General features: G+C 40.9%; 1 protein-coding gene across 1 annotated transcript; it reads right to left on the minus strand.

The window, feature by feature from the left end:
- Positions 1-718: 718 nt before the first annotated feature.
- On the minus strand, positions 719-22,095 carry LOC145655659 (homeodomain-interacting protein kinase 2-like). Its single transcript, XM_081709154.1, has 9 exons — positions 21,682-22,095; positions 20,748-21,115; positions 20,074-20,197; positions 19,652-19,756; positions 19,449-19,535; positions 18,966-19,147; positions 18,709-18,788; positions 16,051-16,127; positions 719-754 (listed from the first exon to the last, which is right to left on the minus strand). Exons 1-9 carry the CDS (start codon positions 22,093-22,095, stop codon positions 719-721), a joined length of 1,473 nt encoding a protein of 490 aa, XP_081565280.1.
- Between the last annotated feature and the right edge of the window lie 414 nt (positions 22,096-22,509).

Below are 22,509 nucleotides of genomic sequence, written 5' to 3' on the forward strand. Positions count from 1 at the left end.
AATCAACATTAAAATATATAAAATATATAATGTATAAAAATATGGGTATTGTTTAAAAAAAAAAAAAAAAAAAACTAACCCTAACCAAACCCTAATCATAACCCTAAACCAGTAGCACAGACGTGTGTCCCAATTTGTCTGGGACAGCAAGAGAGAGGGAGAATGATAGATAGATAGATAGATAGATAGATAGATAGATAGATAGATAGATAGATAGATAGATAGATAGATAGATAGATAGATAGATAGATAGATAGATAGATAGATAGATAGATAGATAGATAGATAGATAGATAGATAGAGAGAGAGAGAGAGAGAGAGAGAGCTACTTGAAAAGAAATGTGAGCTATGTCCTATTTTCCTTTCTTTACTGCAACACTGTCATGGGACCCAACGTTAAGTCCTTTCTTTGGTTCCACTTTCTCACTGTTCACTTTACTATGTTATGAGATGCTATGAAGCGAAAAATAAAACATGCCACGACTACTGTACGCATAATGAAGCACAAATAGAACATGAAAGTCCAAGCTAATGTGATCTTTGGTGTCATCTGCTGCTGCCTCTTGCCGTAGTTGTGACAAGTCACCACAAGAGGTCTCTGTTAAAGCGAACACAAAAACACAAGACAGGTCTTCTGTGCCCTACGCCCTTAATTCTACTTGCTCTAGACACAAAAGCAAATGTTAGAAACCGGTTCAAAGTGACCAGTCCTTCAGGTTCAATCTTCTCCAAGTAACCCACTGCCATCCATCCTCTGTAGTCGGATCCGGGGAAGTCAAGAGACACTGACACCAAGGTAGTGAATCAAGAGCGCTCCACTTTATCGAGGAAAGCACAGAGTATATATGTGTCCTAAATCTACTATCTAAATATACAGGATGACGGGGAAAAGTGAGGCATGTTCTAAGGGTCTATGTAGAAAGGAAAGAAACAAGGTTAGTAAAGATTAGATGTTCTCTGCATGAACGAGCCACTAGCTGTTCCCGTGCCCGTCATGAGCCACTGCTGTCCTTAAAGAGAGACAGGGAGAGAGAGAAAGAGAAAGGGAGCGGTAAAGAAGACAAGAAGAGGGAGCGGATGACCTCGGGCGACCAGCTCGCGGTGAAACCGCCATGTCATGGCTGATAGGCAGAGACCTTGCGTTGAGTGCCTGAAGACAGAAAGGCTCCAGTATCTAACACGCCCCTCTTTGATTCCAAAGGAATCACATATCAGTATATAGACCTTTCTCATACGCAGGCACCAAGGCAACATTAGCATGATTAATCACGGAGGTAGAAATGAGAGTTATGAAAGAAGACAGGAGTGACAATAAACAGGGTCCACAAACAAGAATCAACACAATAATCAGGAGTATGGGAAAACATATGTTTATGAGCCAAGATCCCCAAGGGCCGACAAGCTCAGTTAACCAACTGAACCAAGAATCATCGGCGGGTGGAGGCTCAGCAATAGCGGTCTTCATGTGCAAAATGATGTCAGTAATGCTGTTATAGTAACTAGGGATGTCAAAGCAACACGTTTCATTAATGACCTTGCAGATGCCTCCCTCCTTTGCCAAGAGGAGATCTAGGGCTAGGCGGTTCTGCATGACAGCGGTACGGATCTTATTTACCTTATCATTGAGTAATGCCATGGCGTTTTCACTCCTATTGGCTAAATTAAGTACCTGCCATGCCAAACCGTTAATTTTATTAAGGGCTGCAGTAGTTCCTCCTCCCAGGAACAAACTCCCACCCGCGTTCATTCCAGGATTAGTCCATGGGTTGGCCAGTACATACCCACCATACCTATTAGGGGTGCCATTAATTACAGACCTTTTAGCTCTGTCAGATGTCAACTGCGAACATGTATATATGACCAGAGATGGGATAGTTAATGCTGGGGTACAACATCCTTTTCAGGGAAATTGATGATGGGTATGACTAACAATCAAAGTGGGTAGGCTGGAGTATTCCATCCTACCGCATACCCACATGATAGCTGCAGATATGCCAGTGCCCAGGATCGCAGGGCAAAGAGACGGTGTGCCTGTTATATTATTTATTGTGCATCTGCCCAGTCCCGTGCCTAATGTCCATACCTCATTTATACACAGCGTGTGACCAAAAAATGGACAATCAGGCAAGCCTGCAGAACATAGACAGGTGCTACCTTTCACAGGTAATACTGCTAGGGTCATATTTCTGAAATGGGGGTAATACCATTTACAAATGCCAATGTCACAGTCTGTCCTGTGGTTTGGCCATGAACGATCAAACAGGGCCCATGCGGGGAGATTACCACTGGCAGCTGCTGCCTTAGATACATTTCGTATAAACCGTACTCCCATATTGATCTGACAGTCGGATGAATTATGATTAAGTGCTGCTGCCATAACATCATCTACCAGGACTGGTACCCAGGGTGTATGGAATGCTTGACAAACCAGACAGTCCTTTCCTGGCTCCACCTCTCCTACCGCTACCAGGGAGACCACACAAGCTAATTTACCATTACACTGTTGTTGATGACTCTGAAAGCCCACTATCCCCCATTTTGTACTTTTTGAGACTGAAAATAATGCCAATATTATCAAATGAATGGGGCCCATTATTCCTATAGTAAGGTTTTGCAAGAACCTTTCAGGAAAGGACCAAAGAGTCAGCAAAAGGATGTTAATAGGCAGAAAGGATATCTATCAAGTTATAATACCAATGCTAAAGTGTATTGACATACAGGGACAAGGAGTACTTCCTTGGTGTGTGGTGCAGCCAAGGGCCAGTCCCTCAGCATGAAATCATATAACAAATTTTGTACTATATGTGAATGTGTTTAGGTGCATTTTGCTTGTCGGACGCGTCAGCTACTGGTGATTTCTTCAGCCGGCTGGTGTGTATCCACTGTGCTGATCCCGATGTAAGCACAGCGGTTCGGGTCACTGCGATCACGGTTGTTGGGGGTCCATACGCAGCTTTACCAGCTTTCCAAGGGTTCAGTGATTTGACCAAAACAGTGTCACCTGGAATAAATGCATGAGTAGGCTTGTCTGCGGGAAGAGGGAGAGAGCAAGCGACATTACCATGCACACTGTTCAATTTCTCAGTCAACATTTGGGTGTAGTCCACCAAGATCACGTCCATGTCACCTGAATGAGAAACACCTGGGTTACATCTGACCCATGGGATGGTAAATGGTCTACCAAAAGTTACATCAAACGGTGACAATTTATTGGTGGCACTGGGCGTCATTCTGATCTCACATAACACCGCTGGCAGTAGATGTATCCACTTCTTTCCTGTTTCCATCATAGCCTTTGTTAACCTTTCTTTCAAGGTATGTTTCATTCTCTCAACAATGCCAGATGACTGAGGATGATAAGGGATGTGAAATTTCCAGTCAATAGTTAGGTAGGTGCATAGTTTCTGAGTTACCTTGGAAATGAAACAGGGTCCCTAACCTGAATCTATTACCCAAGGCACACAGTACCTCCGTATTATCTCCTTGGCTAGGATTTTAACCTAAGAACAAGGAAATGCCTCAGTCCACTTGGAAAACCTGTCTACAATCACCAGCAGGTACTTCAACTGACTACAAGGTGGCATGTGCGTAGTCTATCTGTAGATACTGAAAGGGATATTCAGGAGCCGGCAAGGCATCATGTTTGGTTTGTGTTTTACCCTGGAGGCTTCTAGCACAGGTTAAAACACAAGCCAAACATGATCTAATGGCAAATGTACAATTTTGCAAAAGGTGCGGTATCAGAATTCTGTCTTGTATGTGAGATTTGTTTATAGATCTGGGAAATGTCAAAGTATATATGTCCATACCATGCCTGTTCAAACACAGAAAATATGTGTAAATATAATAGATAAATGCATTTATTATAAGAATTTTAACAGAGTTCAGTACTTAGATTTTGCATTTCTGATGAGAGAATCATTATCAAATAAAACCAAGACGAACAGCTGGGAAAGAATCGTGAGGATCCCTGTTTTCTGTGCACACTGTTTGCACAGAGCAGTGCGAGCCACTGCAATCGAGACTGATTCTCCTTCTCCAGAAAGTTGATTATTTCAATGATCAGCAGCATATCATTTTCTAATTTAAGGCATATGTTTTGAACAGTTTGCATACTTTTAAGGCATGCACACTGGATTTGAAAATTAAGTGAACTGTCTTTGATGTAGTGTGAATGAGAAATAAAATGGATCATTAAGAATACATTGGTCAAGGAATGTGCACTGATGGAACCCACAGTCCCTCGCTCACCCTTGGCCAAAACGAGTCGAGGAAGAGCAAACCCATTCCTGGTTCGGTACGTCCACTTAACAGATAATTTAGTGGTTTTACTTTTTGGCTACTCTACCCACCTCTGTCTGTATTGCAGTTTGGGTTGTTTGTCTGTCTAAATGTCCGCTTAGCTACTATAGCTAGAGCTTTTCTAATTTTATGATGAACGGTCTGTCTGCTGTAGTTTTATATAGTTATGGAATGCATTGACGTTCCACCTGTTTTCTCACACAAGGCTTTATGTCAAGCATAAGCGACTGCTTTTCATGCTATTTAGATTTTGCTATTTTAAAGGTACAAGACAAGTAATATAAGTGATTAAACCAAATTTCATCACCATACCCGCCCTTTCTCGTCTGCCCACACTTGGTGACGTATTTCGATGTGGTACGTCCACGCTGCAGGTGCGTATAACGTTCCTAAGTGCGGGCAGTTTGAGACGAACAGCTCTACTTAGCAGAGAAGAGTCGGTCCACAGTAGCGCCCCTCTCTCTGCGTCTACCTCTGTTCACTCACTAGAGAGAATCTGCTTTTGATTTTGATTTTGAACAATTGAATTTGATAATTTTGACCATTAACACTTTGTGCGCTGTGTGAGTGAAAACAATGTATTCTGTGCTTTCTAACTTTCACAGCAGTTGTCGGTTATGTGTTGATTTTGTCAGATGCCGTCACGGTTATAAAATCATTTTAGCGGTGCCGAGCCGCAGGTTGAATATTTGGAAATGACTTGGATAACACGTAAGCTACGTAACACGTAACACGTAAGCTGTTAATGGGTGCGTTTCAGTCCCTGTCATTTTCGTCCCGTTGTGGAAACCAATATATGTAAAAGAATTACCAAAAAAAAGGACTTATTGCTTGAAGCAGTGAAGCGGAGATGGGTTTTATGTTATGAGCAAATTTTTTGGCCCTTAACTCAAAAGAGAGTTCCATTTTTTGATGATAATTTATTGTAACACCATGAAAGGTAGCAGCGACCCTTTTGGTCAGCTGCAACATATAAAATCAAGACATAACCTGTGCATACATATGGGTGTGCTTTCTGTGCCTTCTTGTTATGAGTAAAGTAACCTAAATAGTAAAGAAAACAGGGCTCTCAGCAGACAGTGTTTTCTGGAAATTTGCTTGCTACCTTACAGCTTGTTTTCTTAGAAAGAAACATTTGACGGTGGAGTATCAGTTTTTGAAATATGGGTTACCTCTTGAAAAGTAGAGTTTTAAAGTACCTTGTTAATGGCTATAAATGAACAGTTTAAATGCATAAAAAGAGCAGCTGACGTGTTGCTTGCCATATGGGCTAGTTATCTCACCTTCATACGTACTGCTAACCTGACTGGTTACTTATCTTAGTTTGCCTTCTGCAACAGTCACCATTTTGTGGGGTCAGATATTTGTTAGCTAATAAGTTACTTCCATATACCCACCAACACATTCTACAGGTCAACACATTCCTGCTGCCCCTTTTGTGTATGTGTCATGACTGTTTATTTAATGATGTTTAAGTTGTTTGTGACCTAATTATTAACCACTAATAAAATCAGTTTAAACCATTCATAAACTTTTTGTATTCAATGCAGTAAGATTTAGCCTTTGGAACTAATGGTTTAGGGATATGCATACCCAGCTGCTTGCCTGTTGAAATTTACCTGTAAAGGTGTGCTGCCATTCTGATTGCTTTCTTGCCTGTTTTCTGTCCTTCATGAGTGTTGGTCTGCATACTGACAGTCTTTCTGAACTGACTGCCATTCACATGTATAACTGTCTGCCTTCTGATCCTCAAGCCTGCCTGCTTACATGTTAGATTGCTGTCTGTCCACCAAACTGTAAAAATGATTTATGCTTTTGACTTCATATCGCCTTTTCAGAACAAAGTATTCCAGGAGAGTCCTAAGAAAACTTGGACCAGGACAAATGGAGAAACAGAAGCGTCTTTTTGGCAGGAAGATGTAAGGCCTTTGCACTACAATGTTAAAAAATCTTAGAATAACAATATGAATTTTAAATGATTCTTATTTATACAGCATATTCCTTATAGAACCCAAAATCTCAAGGTGCTTTACACTGAAATGAACGAACAGTATTCAGCAATAAAACATTGATCAAATAAAAGTTAAAAGTCACAAAATATAAATGTAGAAAATGAAATTAATTTAAACAGAATTTAAATTAACCCGGCTAAACAAGCTGAACAATTAGACTAAGCTAAACAAGCCACTCTTTAATCTGTATTAAACACCAATAGATACTATAAATACTTTCTGGACTATTCCAAAGTATCGGAACGATGAAACATGAAACAGATTAAACATGTTTCATCAGCCTTGTTATTTTAAAAGATTAGGAAGTAATGTTAAAGGAATTAGTCTTATTTTCCTTATAATGTGCTAAAGTAGAATAAAATCATTTTGATTGTATTGTGCAATTAACAAAATACAACATGGACCTGAGCTCTATGAGTGATTCATCCATTAAATAGAGAATAAGAATAACAATCTATAAACTTAGACACAAGCTCTCTCAAAATAATTTGATCATGGATTTTAGTTCAGGCTGTTGATGTTTGAAGAATGACAAACGAACAACATTTCCTTATATATTTTTGTTGTTTCCATAGTAAAATTCCTTCACCTCCAAAAGTGGCACGGGCTTCTTCAGTATTTAAAAAGGTGAGTTTAAAATGGCCAAATTTGTTATTCATCAGAAAATCGAATTGTTGCTAATAAGTGAGATGTCAGCACAGTTGTTATGTTATCCTGATATTTAATTTCTTTTTATTCAACCTCTTCTATGGTTCTCAAAACAAGAGCAAGTCAAAAAGCACAAGACAAGACGAGAATAAACCTGTGAGGAATGACAGCAAAATGCTCCTTGATAGAGCCAAAAAAATCATCCCAGACTTGGAGAAGCTGGATATTGCACCAATCTTGACCCATTTTGTGATGGATCTGACTAATGAGTATGCCATTTTTAAAACTTTTCTTCTTCTTCTTCTTCTTCTTCTTCTTCTTCTTCTTCTTTTTCTTCTTCTGCTTTTTCAATTTATAATTTTTATTTTTGGTATACTTTTGAATGTATGAGATTTTTAGAATAAATATTAATTATAGTTCTAAAGAATGCTTTTATTCACATTCTTTTAGGCAGTGGACATCTATCCGGAAAGCAATCCCTAGTCCAGTAAGTCATACTACATTGCTTACACATCAACATATTTTAAATGGGATTCATATTAATTCTAAACCAAACAACCAAAACCATTTTGGAGCAATTTTCAATGTTCGCCTTTCTATGTTATCTCTCCTTTCTTTCACAGGAGACAAAGGTCATGATCTCTCATATGGGTTCATTCATTGCCGACATTGTCAGTGAAGTAACTGTGATGGGTCTTCTTTCATCTCTGGAAGAAATGTTAGATGTTGATCTAAGATCAGTGTTGCTTTCAAATTCCAAGAAGGAAACTGCAGATTTGCTGAATGCTTTCCGTACCAGATCTTGTGAGATAAATCATTCAGCTTCAGTCCACGTGAAGGAGGGGACAGCTCATATAGACTCTCTAAGCAGAGATGTTAGGACTGCAGTTATTGATACGCATCGCAGTTGCCTGGATGACCATGAGAGAGACCAAATTGTGATGAAATTCCACTCGACCATGGAAGATACAAATTCAGAAGCAATGAGTGAGCTTCTGATAGGAGATACTGAGAGTTTGACATCGTTATCCTCAGATGTCCATGACGATGGTACATCTAGACCTATAAGTACCATTCCTATAGCTGGCTCTCCGGTTTCGGATATGCTTCAGCGCTTTGATGATGAGATGGAGGAATTTGCTGAACTGTCGCAAGACATCAATCCCCACATAAAAGGAAGGACACATTTTTTGTCCCGTCATTTAATAAATCCTGACCTTGAAGGGGTCTCATCTTGTGAGCTCTGTGGTATGGTCATGCCAATCTACCTAGAGCAGGATGACTTGAAATCATCACAGGCATCATCAGAGCTATGCACAGATAGTATGAACACCTCCTCCGACGTCATGGCAAGCCAAGTTATGGAGTTGGTTGTCCCACCCTCTGTGAAGAAGGCTCAAGAGTCCCCCAGTGTACACAATGACTGGTCTTCCCTGTTCAGCATCGATATACATAGCTCTCCATCACTACAGTCTGAGATGTCTGCTAGGTCACCATGTACTGAGCCTGCTCTGGACAATCAGAGCAAAACCATGAAAGCCCAGAAGGGGAGATTGCATTTTCTATTCCCCTTCAGTAAGGTCTCAAAGGACTTAAAGGTAAAACATTTGACTTATTTCTTATTTAGATTTTGTTACATTATTCATTTTTAAAGTAGTGCATATTTGAATTTCATTTCACACTGAATGTGTATATATCACTTTGCATAAATGACATAATTTGTTCTAAATTATATTCTGTTGCATTATTACTGGTTTGTATCTGTACTTTTAGTTATAAATGTACTTATGCTCTGATATTTTTCTACTAAATCATTGCTTTGTTTTTGTTAGAAACTCAAAAAGAAAAGCAAGGAGCACCCTGACACTGTAGCTGCTGCTGCAACTACAGGTAAGAACATATTGCTAGAAACACATATGACAATTTAGTTGTTAGACAGAATATCACAATTATATCCATTTTTTAAAAATCAATAACTTTTTTGTCTTATGATAGGTAGTGAAGATGTTTCCCCCATCTCGTCACGTTTCACGAGGATGTTATCGTTCTTTACAAGGCAACGCTCAAATCATCAATAAAGCCTGAAACATCAATTTGCTGAAAATGTGCAAAAATGGCTGGTTTTTGGTTACATTTACATTTACATTTACAGCATTTAGCAGATGCTCTTATCCAGAGCGTCTTACAAAAGTGCTTTGTCCTTTACTCATAGAATATATCCTAGTACAGTACAGTAGGTTAGAGTCCAACATACCAGTGAACTAGAATACTGTAGAATACAGGGATCAATGCTGATACCTAGAAGTACAAAACACATAAGGTCTATCTTAAACAATGATAAGTGCAATAAACAATAAGTGATAGAGATGTAATGTGGCCATAATTATCATATTTTTACATTTGATATTGTTTTGCAATACAGCAGAAGTTCAAATTTGGTTATGCTGCTGTGTTGGTTACAGATCATCACAGACTGGTCCCAAACAACAAACAACAAATTAGGGCATAGTTCACAACATAATCTACAAATAGTTTTAACGAAAATAAAGCATCTGCAAGTCCTAAAATGTGTTTTATATTTCTGTTGAAACATGAATCATATTAATTGCCAGCCCTTTTAGTTTCATTTTTTTTTTTTCCTATTTTAAACACACAGAATCCCAAAACGATTTCTCTGTAGTAATACAGTTCACTACTGTAGTTGTAGATTTAGCTCCATTTAGCCCACAGTATCCCTTTAAATGAAACAAAGATTCAAAGTCAGAAGTTAAAATCCTATAGGAGTTAAATAAGAGCTTGATGTTGGATGTGAGATGTGTTCTGAACACATACTGCCAGTAAGTGCCAAAGAACCATTTTTAAATACAGTTACACCTCCCATTGAATTCAAAATACGACAGCCATCTTGTTAAACCCAACACTCACACATTGTATTTCAGATACATTTAATAGAGTTTCTCTGCCCAAAAACTACAATAATCAACTTCAATAATCCATCTGATGTTCAATGCAGGAATCCCTCCTGTCTGTCGCTGTTCCTCTTCCTCTCACAGGTAAGGGTACCAGTTGACTTTCCTCCGGCCGAGCGAGTAGGCTGCGGGCCGGTGGTGAAGAACGGAGCCGCTTCCTGACCTATCGTAGGATGACATCACAGACTGCTGGAACTGTGGCAGGAGCCAAGGCAAAAAAAAAATGGCAACAAGATATCGATAGGCATGTCAATATTCCCAGCACCCAGGTGAACTACTGCCTACCATGGGACTGTTGGAAACCTATTAAGATAGTATTGAGATTTTTATTTTTATTTTTTTACAAATCTATAAACTAAAAACAACATTATCTACTGACATACAACAATGTACAAAACAAGACACAACATATAAGAATTTGAATTTTAAAACATGTAATACGTATCGATCTTCTTTCAGCCCTACAAAAGACTTTTTGATGAATCAGAAAAGAAGATCGACGGCCGTGGCCCGACGACGGAGGTGGTCGTAGCAGTGGTGTTGGTTCGGGCGGGCTGAGGACTCACACAGTGGCATGCCCTTGAGGTAATAAGGAGTGTTTACAGGCAAAAGAGACCGAACAATGCATTAGACATATTAATAACATAAAACATAAGGGAGTATAAAGATTCTGTGTCCTTTCAGATTGATTTGCGTACAGGGCAGAGGCATCTGCAGGCTTAAGCAAAGGATCCTAGGTAGGCTTTGGTGGACCTCAGGGTAAGATATATGACCTCTCCACCAGGCTCAAGACCATATAGAAAAACAATCTTCTTTAGGATAAGGTCAAGAGAAGCCTTCTCTTGGAATGTGTTGGAACATATTGATTAATGTATGGTTTGTATATAATAGTGCCGAATGCAAATAACAATATGTAAAAGTAGATTTGGTGAATACATTGTAACATTGGTAGTGGGATGGACAATTCTTTGTGCAAGAATGATGTTATTGGTTCATTTTTCTGCGGTTGCATTTAATATCACTATCCTTATGTATTTATATATCGCTTTTTACTGCAGATGTTGTCACAAAGCAGTTTTACAAATGTCCAAGTCCAAGCCCCCAGTGAGCAAGTCAAGGGCGACAGTGGCGAGGAAGAACTCCCTAGAGCATGAGGAAGAAACCTTGAGAGCAACCAAGACCCAAAGGGGAAGCCCATCCTCCTTTGCCTGGCAACGCTCACCACAATAATATAAATTTTAAGAGAGAAATAAATAAAAAATGAAAAAATAAGCAGTTAATGTCCAGTCCAATTTGCTAGAGGCCCTAGTCTTGACGCGAAGGTGTGCATGTGTCCAAAGCCCATCCCACAAGAGAGCATCCATTAAGGGCAAGGGAGAAGCAGTTGGCTAGGGTGGAGCTGTGGTGGCCTACAGCAGGGCACATCAGGGGGTGGTGGGAAGAGCCATGGCAGCTGAGACGGGTTGAGGCTCAGTAACATCATGACATCAGGAGTAGGTGTACCTCGGCAGAAAGAGAGACTAGATTATTAGGCATGTCCAGGTACAAGGGTGTGTAAATTAGGGAACTATAATGTGCAAAGATGGGCTCCGGCAGATCTAGCTATGGCAGCACAGCTAAAAGGAAAGAGCCAGAAGGAAACACAGGCACGAGGGCACCCTGGAACATCAGCACTCCGCCGCTCTCAGTCAACACACTCGAGTGACAGAAGAGAGGTGAAGTGACAGCATCATAACATCCCAGTTTATCATAACTCTCAAAACCCATGGACCCCCAAGATGGGAAGTAGTTAATAAAATACCTGACTGTACAGATACTAAAAAGAAATCTAGGATTATTTTTGTTATTTTCTATTGGGCTCAAGAGATAAGATGTTCGAGCAGTAATAAGTGTTTTTCTATAGGTGAGTAGGCTCTCCTTCCAGGCAAGCTGGAAGACTACGGGCTTAGTGCGGTGCCATTTATGTTCTATTCTTTGAGTGTTTTGTTTTAAATTGCGAATGAGATCATTATACCAAGGTACTACATTTTTGTAGCTAATTTTTTTATTCTTAAATGGAGCAACATCATTAGGTGCACAGCAGAATACTGATTCTAAGCATTCAGTAATTTGATCAAGTTCCGTTGGGTTTGAGGGAATCCTAGGCGCAAATTATTAGTCTGGGAGATTCCCAATAAATCCAGGTGCAGTGGACGATGTGATCGTGTGTCTGGTATGATAGCGAGGCGAGGTTACTATAGTGTGGCTCATGCATAGTTTAAATGAAATTAGGGAATGGCCTGAGATGGCACCTGACTGGGGTAGTATAACTACCTTCTCCATGTCTACACCGTATGGCAGTACTAAGTCAAGCGTATGTTTACATTTACATTTACAGCATTTAGCAGTGCGCTGTTATCCAGAGCGACTTACAAAAGTGCTTTGTCATTTACTCATAGAATATATCCTAGTACAGTACAGTAGGTTAGAGTCCAACATACCAATGAACTAGAATACTGTAGAATACTGGGATCAATGCTGATACCTAGAAGTACAAAACACATAAGGTCTATCTTAAACAATGATAAGTGCAATAAACAATAAGTGATAGAGTTTGTTAATCAACATCATTGTAATAAACAATACCCTACAATAAGTACTAATTTAGTCAGTCAATATGAGAGCAGGGTAAGTATGTCCACCAGAGTGTGTGGGTTCTCTTTGTACATTGAAACCAATTGATTCTAATATAGAACTAAAGGCCAAGTTCAGAGGGTGTTGGGCACTATCAAAGTGAATATTGAAATCACCAACAATAATGGCACTTTCTACTAGAGCAGATCCCTCTCAGTATCTACAGCTAGACAAAACGCACCTGCCACCTTGTGGTCAGTTGAAGTATTTGCTAGTGATTCTAGACAGGTTTTCCAAGTGGACTGAGGCGTTTCCTTGTTCTAAGGAAGATGCCCGCGCTGTGGTTAAAATCCTAGCCAAGGAGATAATACCGAGGTACGGTGCGCCTCGGGTAATAGATTCAGATCAGGGACCCTGTTTCATTTCTATGGTAACTCAGAAACTATGCACCTACCTAACTATTGACTGGAAGTTTCACATCCCTTACCATCCTCAGTCATCTGGCATTGTTGACAAAATGAATTATACATTGAAACAAAGGCCATGATGGAAAACAGGAAATAAATGGATAGATCTTGTCCTTCCTAGGTCTTCCTAAGTTCAAGACTGTTAACTCAATACACACTTTAAAACACTCAATACACAATTTAATTTTTTAATAATACTTGTTCAGGTTCCACTATTGTTCTCCAAACCATACATTATTCAATGTATGCATATTAATATTCAATACTTACACCAACCGGTTCTTGGTACCATTATGTTCAACCTGAGCTACTTGCATTTTATTTAAAAGGCGATCCTCTTCCATATCACCGGATGCCCATATTGCTTTTATTACCTCAATCTACTGCCAGCAGTGTTGTGTGAGATCAGAATGATGCCCAGTGCCACCACCAAATTGTCACTATTTGAGGTCGTTTTTGGTAGACCATTTACCACCCCATGGGTCAGAGGTAACCCAGGTGTTTCTCAGTCAGGTGACACAGCCATAGCTGATGACTGACAGACAAATCCTCTAAGACTTGGCTTGCGTTGCTTTGGTGTTACAGGAAAGGTTTGAAGCCCTTGTTTTTGTCTGTCTGGCATTCAGATTTCCTGAGCAGCCATGTTGTGGTTCCTAATTAGGAACATGTTCCAGCCTACTCCATGCAAGCTGGAGCACTGGATCCACTCTTTAAATGTGCCTTTTTAAGGTGACGGCTTATAAAAGTCATCTCTGATTATTTTTTTTGTTGTTAGCTTTTTAATCTGTCAAGTCTGTAATTTTCCAGATTTATATCCATTAAAAAAACAGATGCTCTAAAGGGAGGGGGTGGACTCCTTCAGTGGTACAGCAGAAGTTGATAACTTCAAAATCATTTACAGCAGCTTCAACCTTGTACTAACAGAACAAATACGGACACAGCATTAACTAAACTATGGCCTGAGTGATTTAAGTAATTAGTGAAACTGGCACAGCACCACCAACCGTTTATTAAAGAAAACGTGTATGACACATGATTATCTTAATTCTTTTAATTAAAATAGTCCCTTGCAAGGCATATTATTCAATTATGTTCAAAGAGGTACATAGAGCATGCTGGCAAAACCGAACCGTTGAAGATACTACAGGAAATAAGAAATTTCCATAATGTGAATGAAACATTTATTTAAATGTATTGAATATTGCACATCTCAGAGCCTCCAGAGGTGGAAAAGACCAGGCCAGGTGAGCCATAGGTTGAATTGGACCCCGAATCCGAGGGCCAGGGTGTCCCCACCCGAATCCGAGGGCCAGGGCTCCCGCCAGACGCATGACGCTCGAATTTGATCTTCTTGAAGCAATTAACTAGAGTTAATTGAAAGCGGAAGAGGATGCCTGGAGCTGCGATGCCATACCTTTAGGGAAAGATGAAAAAAGGAACACGAATCAAATAAATGAGACTGTTTGTTCTTCGAGGCTGAATGGGATGTGCCATAATAACCTTCAATTACTATATTGGTGTCCAAGCTGAAATTCAACTTGATTACAACAGCCGCAAGCCATGCAGATCTAGTTATGGGCTTTATTCAAAATTAAAACTAAAACAGAAGTAGATTTTAAAAAACACAACCACAATTCTGTGATTTATCTAATGCCAGCTAGTTAACTTCATAACTTATTCTCTGTTGATTTTCCCACCCTTAATCTTGCAGAAAGAAGGCTCAAGAAAATCAAGCGGATGTAAATCACAATCATCCATGTTGTTTTGCCTCCACATCACCCTGAAAGCGCTTTATTTAAATAATCTAGCTGTGCTGTATCGACAGGTATGAGAAGATTCCCACAGAATATCAATTTACTACTCTATGGATTCTTCATGACTTGGCAGTAAGGTAATAATAACAGGCAGGTGTAGCATCTAAAAGTGGAAAGTCCAAGTGCACGTGTTATTAGCTAGCCAGTAGACAAGATCAAATACAAGGTCACAAATTTTAACCTGCCCTTTATATGGAAAATCTGCAATATTTTATATTTGCCACATCGTTAGTGGATAGGTAGCTAGCTATAGTAATTAACCTGCAAAATGTGTTCTTAATCTGTTGATTGCAACTGTCAAACATTTTTTAAAAATGTGTTGAATATTACCCACTCACAGCCTACAGAGGTGGAAAAGACCAGGCCAGGTGAACCATAGAACAAGTTGAACCCTGAATCCGAGGGCCAGGGCGACCCCGCCCGAACCCGAGGGCCAGGGCTCCCGCCAGACGCATGACGCTCGAATTTGACCCTCTTGAAGCAGACGAGCCCACTAGAGGTAACTGAAGCGGAAGAGGATGCCTGGAGCTGCGATGCCATACCTTTCGGGAAAGATGAAAAAAGGAACACGAATCAAATAAATGAGACTGTTTGTTTTTCGAGGCTGAATGGGATGTGCCATAATAACCTTCAATTACTATACTGGTGTCCAAGCTGAAATTCAACTTGATTACAACAGCCCCAAGCCATGCAGATCTAGTTATGGGCTTTATTCAAAATTAAAACTAAAACAGAAGTAGATTTTAAAAAACACAACCACAATTCTGTGATTTATCTAATGCCAGCTAGTTAAATTCATCACTTACTCTCTGTTGATTTTCCCACCCTTAATCTTGCAGAAAGAAGGCTCAAGAAAATCAAGCGGATGTAAATCACAATCTTCCATGTTGTTTTGCCTCCACATCACCCTGAAAGCGCTTTATTTAAATAATTTAGCTCTGCTCAATTTCAGCTTGATTACAATAGCCGCAAGCCATGCAGATCTAGTTATGGGCTTTATTCAAAATTAAAGCTAAAATAGAAGTAGATTTTAAAAAACACAACCACTATAGTAATTAACCTGCAAAATGTGTTCTTAATCTGTTGATTGCAACTGTCAAACATTTTTAAAAATGTGTTGAATATTACCCAAGTCACAGCCTACAGAGGTGGAAAAGACCAGGCCAGGTGAACCATAGAACAAGTTGAACCCTGAATCCGAGGGCCAGGGCGACCCCGCCCGAACCCAAGGGCCAGGGCTCCCGCCAGACGCGTGATTCTCAAATTTGACCTTCTTGGAGAGGGAGATCCCACTGGAAGAAACTGAAGGGGAAGAGAATATAACTTTAGCAAAAGATGAAAACTGACCACTAACCAAACGAATGAGAGAGATTGTTCTTTGAGGCTGAATATGATGTGTCATAATAACCATCAATTATTATAAAGGTGTCCAAGCTGAAATTCAACTTAATTACAATAGCTAGCCAGCAGCCAAGATAAAAGGTCACATGTCACACAATTTTAAGCTTCCCTTTATACGAAAGAACTGCAGTATTTTAAATTTGCCACATCGTTGGCGGACAGGTACCTAGCCATAGTAGCTAATTATCCTAGCTAGTTCACACTTCATTCTCCCCCAAATGATCCCATTATCGACAGGTATCCGTGCTTAGACATGAAGACAGTTCAGCGACCGAGGACTGACATGCAGCTGTCACAGCTCTTTTAGAGCAATCCGACGGCTAGCGAGCCAATGCTAGATAATAACGTTAATTGCAGCTACAGCAAATAGTTGGCAGTTAATCTGCAAGTTAACTAACGTGCTCCATCGCCATGAAAATTAGAATCTGTTGCCGCAAGAGATGTGCATAAGTAATGTGTGAACTAGCTAAGTTAACCATCTCAAATAGACAGCTAGTCTGTTAGCTAACCTAGCTAGAGAGCCCAATGTTACCTGAGTCGTTGAATTCAAGTCCGACTTGACACTTTAGCCTTTCCCATTAGGCCTCATCGTCTTTTTAAACAAAATTAACATACTATTCATAAAATCCATATAGAGCAAGTTTTATGGATGATCTGCTCAGTGAAGCTGCATTATTTCTGTTATAATACGGACACGGCAGCATTTTCACGGCATGTTTTCTTAATCTGTTTATTGCAACTGTCAACACATACGAATGATTAATAATTAATGTAAACTGTTATGCAGCGAATTAAAGATACTATATTTTCCTGTTTCCCTAGAAATAATCCAAACTGCAGTGTCTGCTTATTTATGCTGAAGCACACTTAAGTGGGTATAATTTTTTGTGGATTCCACATCTACATTAAAAGGAAAATGTTGCCCAATCATGTCAGAAATAGCAAAACAAAAAAACACAGGCTCCGAGTTACTGAAAGAGAAGTACGCGATGAGGTCCTGGTAGAGCATAGGCACAGGTTGGTCATACGTGTTTATGAGGCGTTTAATTTAAGCAAAATCCTCATCACACACCCAAGAAGTCAAAGCCTGCAAAATCCCCAAGCAGCAAGACTGCATCAAGTTAGCACTGGCTGAAGCAAAAATAGTGCTGTGTCCTGCTCTGTGGCTCATCCACTCTACCAGTCTCTTAGTATTGGGCTTAGTGTGCTTAATTCATCTTGATGTCCTAACTGACATTCAAAAAGAAATGGACATGAGAAGACAGTGTAGGAGTTCAAATTTGAATTGGCTTGAAATGTAGGCTGAAGTGCTCTTCTGCAGCTGAGCAGCTCATTTTCTGCTGAGCATCTTCACAGCCCTTACAAGGAGAGCATGAAAATGATGGAGGGGACAAGAAAAATCAGAATAATGCTTTAAGGACTGGACACATTTACAGCTTCTCACACCAAACAAAGTACTCCAAGGTAAAAAAGTTCATCAAAGTAAAACATGTTTCATCCATCTTTCTGTGAACTGATATTTTAATGACTGACAGACAAATCCTCCAAGACTTGGCTTGGGATGCTTTGGTGTACAGGAGAGGTTTGAACCCCTTTCATTAAAGAAAACGTGTATGACTCAGGTGCTAGGGTATTATCAGAATGTAATTTATTCCAAATGTAAACACATGATTCTCTTAATTAGAGATTCCCTTATAAGGCATATTATTCAATAATGTTCATAGAGGTACAAAAAACAAAACAAAACAACAAAACCCTACTGAGTCTGGAAAAGAACATCTTTATCAATAAAAAGTATCAAATGACCTGAACACAGTTGTACCACCATTACAAACTCCTTGCTTGAGTCTGCATGTATACATGCATGATAGTAACATATCAGCCAATGAACGATGGACTCGAGTTTGTACTCGAGGAAAGAAAGAAATTTTCATAATGTCATAAAGAATCAAGTGTTTGGAAAACATCTAGGAAAAGAAAGAAACATTTATTTAAATGTGCTGAATATTGCACAAGTCGCAACCCTTGAAAAACCAAGAAGAGTTCTCGGTCTGCTTAAGTACTGTGTACTGCAAAAGCACAAGTAGAATTGAATTTTCCACAAATACACATACAAGAACCATAGAAGAAAGCATAGTGTTGATCTTATAGAATGAGAGACACAAAAAACCTCAGCAACAATGATCAACAATTACACAATGAAGTTTGGATTCAACGGAATTTCGTTTTGAACTACGGTAGAGTGGAATCTTTATCGGCTACTCGAATACTAGGCAACAACCTGATTCACCATTTGTGGATCACATTTGAGCAGTAACATGATTTGGTAGAACACTTGCATTTGAAACCATTTTTGTCTTCTTTTATAGGTGGAATCGGAGGCCAATTTGGTGATGTTTTAAATCTACTTAAAGAATAACAAACAAAAAGCCAACCCTAATGTAACATTTAAAAGAAGCACCGAAGTGGGCATCAGATTTACCATCAAACAGGGTCTTGCTGCTGTCGAAGCCTGTGCACTGCCGCTTGCAGATCTCCATGTTCTGCAAGCAAGATTTCACACTGCAGCAAGAGAGAGAGAGAGACACACACACACACAGGTGGGGGGGGGGGGGGGGGGGTGAGTTACAGTACTAGCAGAGAAACTCTGATGCTATTTGGATTTCTAAATTAACACGGTGTTCCTTAAAATGTTTTTGAAACACTGACATGTAGATTGGAAGGCCTGGAGCAACTCACTGTGCACTCTGAGGGAAGTGGAGGAGGTGGGTCATGGTCAGAAACGGGTGGTTCAGGGTCTTCACTGGCGTGATCCTTTTGTGAGCGTCTAGCGTGAGCATCTTCTTTAGTAGGTCGATGAACTCCCGCCGGTCGGCCTTCTCCGCCAAGACGTCGGTGCCTTTCAGACTGGTCATATTGACCTGCGAGAGAGACCCATGGGTGAGTCATATTATTCACCAGCAGAGGGCGGCAATGCACCCAATACGAACGAAGTTCTGCAGCAAATTTCTACGCACTGCTCTGCCCTTCGCAGATGCCGTTCTCCAGAGCGACTTACATGCGCTACTCATTATGACAGCAGAAACGCTCGACCTTTCAGCTAGCACCTTGTTCTACCTGCTCTATAATGTGAGCTGCGGGAGCCCTTTGTCACGTTCTTCAATTTCACATCGCAACACTAAAAGAAATGCGTATAGTTACGCGCACAAAAGCCCAAATAACCTGCATCATGTCGTCAAGGCAGTTTAAAATGTACTTCCGAGTCTCTTTGGACTTGATGCCACGCTCCGCCTCATACTCCAAAGGTGTCTGGAGAAAGGAAAGAAAAAACAAACCATTCAGCTCCACCATTAAGTTACATGAAGTCATTAAGTTACGTCCCTTATAAAAAACACATGGCATTTGGCATTTGAAGACAGGCAAACCTTGAGTCTCCACAGGGGGTAGCAGTAGAAATAGTAGTGCGTCTTGGTCCCTGCGCTCAACATGCACTCTACTGGTAGGCCCTGCGTCTCGGAGATGTAACGGATCTGCAGAGACACCATACGGCAAAAGGATTATGACTTTATTTTGAGTTAATCCTTTCATTTTCAAAGTGCATGTCTAAAAAAACAGGCCATAGAAACTCATTTATATTAATCCTAAAAATGAGCGGGCCGACAAAGCAGCTAAAAGGTCAAACTACACACACACAAAGAAACACACACACACACACACACACACACACACACACACACACACACACACACACACACACACACATCACTACAGCCACAAAACCACTACAGGTCTGCACCACTGATGCTGTACGGGCGTTAAGGCACAGCTCAAAGGACCATGTGCTTACCTGATCATATTCGGAGGCTCCAGGATACAGGGGCCAGCCCAGGAACAGCTCAGCAATGACACAGCCCAGGGACCACATATCGATGGCCTCACAGAATGGGAGACCCAAGATGATCTCAGGCGATCTGGACCAAAAACACAGAGATCGCCATCATGAAATCAGCCTCGGCTGATAATTCCGTGGGGGGGTGTTTGTGTTCCTAGACATTACACACCCACTATTCTAGTGTAACATGGAACCAACACTACAATGCACCAACACTACAATAATGTTGTTTTGCATTAAGTAAATACAGAGTACCAATGCAGTTAAACACCCGTTACTCAGTATATTACACTGTTAATTAACAGTGTAGCTACAATGTAATAGCGGTTTTGTACAGACTTGCTAAATACTGATATTACCAAAGCCTGCAGTTCAGCGCATCCTAACTAATCTCAGACACCGAAGACGGTTCATTAGGTGTTTTGCTAAATAACAGCACTCACATGACCCAATAAAAATAAACCACTTATAAATCAATCGTGCTCCAGTTAACTGTAATGCTCATCATAGGCTTTTAATGTGTAGCAGGGTTATTACAACTGTCCACAACATGCAGCTCTACTCTCAAGCACACTAGAGTGCAACGAGTGCATACTTATTTCTAACACGCCTCAGCACGTGTCCCTCACCGGTAGTATCTGGACTGCAGGTAGCTGGGGGCCTTGGAGAAGTGGCTAGCTGAGCCGAAGTCGATGACCTTGACGCGGTACGGCTGCCTGACGGGGTCCACCAGCATGATGTTGTCGGGCTTGAGGTCGGTGTGGATCAAGCCCAGGCTCTTCAGTTTCATGAGCGCTTTGGCGACCTGCTGCAGCACGGGCCGGATGCATTTCAGCAGCAATGGGCTGAACTTGCTGCGCTTGAGGAAGTCGTAGAGGCTCTGCCCCAGCATCTCGAACACCAGGCATATGTGCTTCTTGTGCTGGAAGCACTCGTACGCGCGCACGAAGTTGAACTCGTCGGCGTTCTCCCTGCTCAGCCGGCTCAGGATGCTCACCTGAGGAGGAGCAAAGGAGGGAAGACGGAATACGCGTTAAGCCGAAGCTACGTGGTCACAGCTTCAAAGTTTGATACTGCTGACAAATAGCCTACTTATTTTCAATAGCATCAAGCACTTTGTGTACTTCCCTTCAACCATTCACTTCTACAGGATTTGGGAGATGCAATTATGGAAGTGGTCCCTTGGAAATGAACCCATGAACTTGCTTTTGGTACTCAAACAATGCAGATTAATGCTCTTTCATAACAATAACATTTTTAATGCACATCCAAACAGGCATGGCTTACACAACTGAAGCTAAATCTTCTTTTTAGAGTAAGCTTCAAGCTGTCCGTGTGTTATCCGAACTAGTTCCTACTGAACTAGTGAAAATTAGAACTAGTGTGCCAAACAAGTATTTCTGTGCTACCCTGGCTGTATAGAAATTCCACAGTGTGCGTTAGCACATCTGACACCAACAGATCATATGTTGTAAAAACTGAAACAAACAATAAAAGAATCAGGGCTACAGCTGATTCTAGGCCATATCAATAGCTTATTTAAAGCAGGCACAACTTTCCCACCTCGTTCTGGCCCTGTCGAGCATAGGACGGATGACTTTTCAGGATCTTGATTGCGACTACTTCACTGGTGCCCCGCTTCCAGCACTTGGCGACCTGGCCAAAGGTTCCACGGCCCAGGGACTCCAAAACCTCGTAGCTGTTGGAGACGGAGCGGAGGATCTCGTTCTGCACCAGTTGGTACTCGCAATCGCTGCCCCTGGCCACACGCTTGGACAACCCAGGGGAGGAGAGCTCCTCCAGGATCTGTACACTGTTGCTGCTGTGTGCCTCCTCTCTCTTCCTCTTGAGGCTGCCCCGCTTCTGATAGCCGTCAGCACGCCGCGAGGTCAATGCCTCGTCTCCGCCCTGCCAGCTGGAAGAGGAGGAAGACGACGACGAAGCCTCATCCAAGGCTCCAGAGGGGGAAAAGACCATGGCAGGTAAGCCATCGATTGAATTGAACCCCGGATCCGAGGGCCAGGGTGTCCCCGCCCGAATCCGAGGGCCAGGGCTCCCGCCCCGCGCAGGATTCTCAAATTTAACCTTCTTGGAGTGGGAGATCCCACTGAAGGAATCTGAAGGGCAAGAGAATATACCATTATGGAAAGATGAAAACAGGACTACTAACCAAATGAACGAGAGAGATTGTTTGTTCTTTGAGGCTGAATGTGATGTGCCATAATAACCATCAATTAGCTAAATTAGCTAAATCACAGAGCTTTGATTTTTTAAAAAACATCTACTGCTGTTTTAGTTTTAATTTTGAATATAGCTGCATGCCATGCAGATCTAGATAGCAGCTATATTCAAAATTAAAACTAAAACAGCAGTAGATTAAAAAAAAAAAAC

The sequence above is a fragment of the Electrophorus electricus genome, unplaced genomic scaffold (assembly GCF_041902795.1).
Source record: "Electrophorus electricus isolate QZ-2024a unplaced genomic scaffold, ASM4190279v1 Scaffold31, whole genome shotgun sequence".
Taxonomy (NCBI): Eukaryota; Metazoa; Chordata; class Actinopteri; order Gymnotiformes; family Gymnotidae; genus Electrophorus; species Electrophorus electricus.

Bases quoted from the DNA above. Each gene is read 5' to 3' on its own strand.
- LOC145655659 (XM_081709154.1), bottom strand. From the start codon at position 22,095: ATGGTCTTTTCCCCCTCTGGAGCCTTGGATGAGGCTTCGTCGTCGTCT. The intron at 19,757-20,073 runs GTAAGCACATGG...GTGTCTCTGCAG, and splicing joins GAGCCTCCGAATATGATCAG to ATCCGTTACATCTCCGAGAC. The intron at 19,148-19,448 runs GTTATTTGGGCT...TCTCTCTCGCAG, and splicing joins GCCTTGACGACATGATGCAG to GTCAATATGACCAGTCTGAA.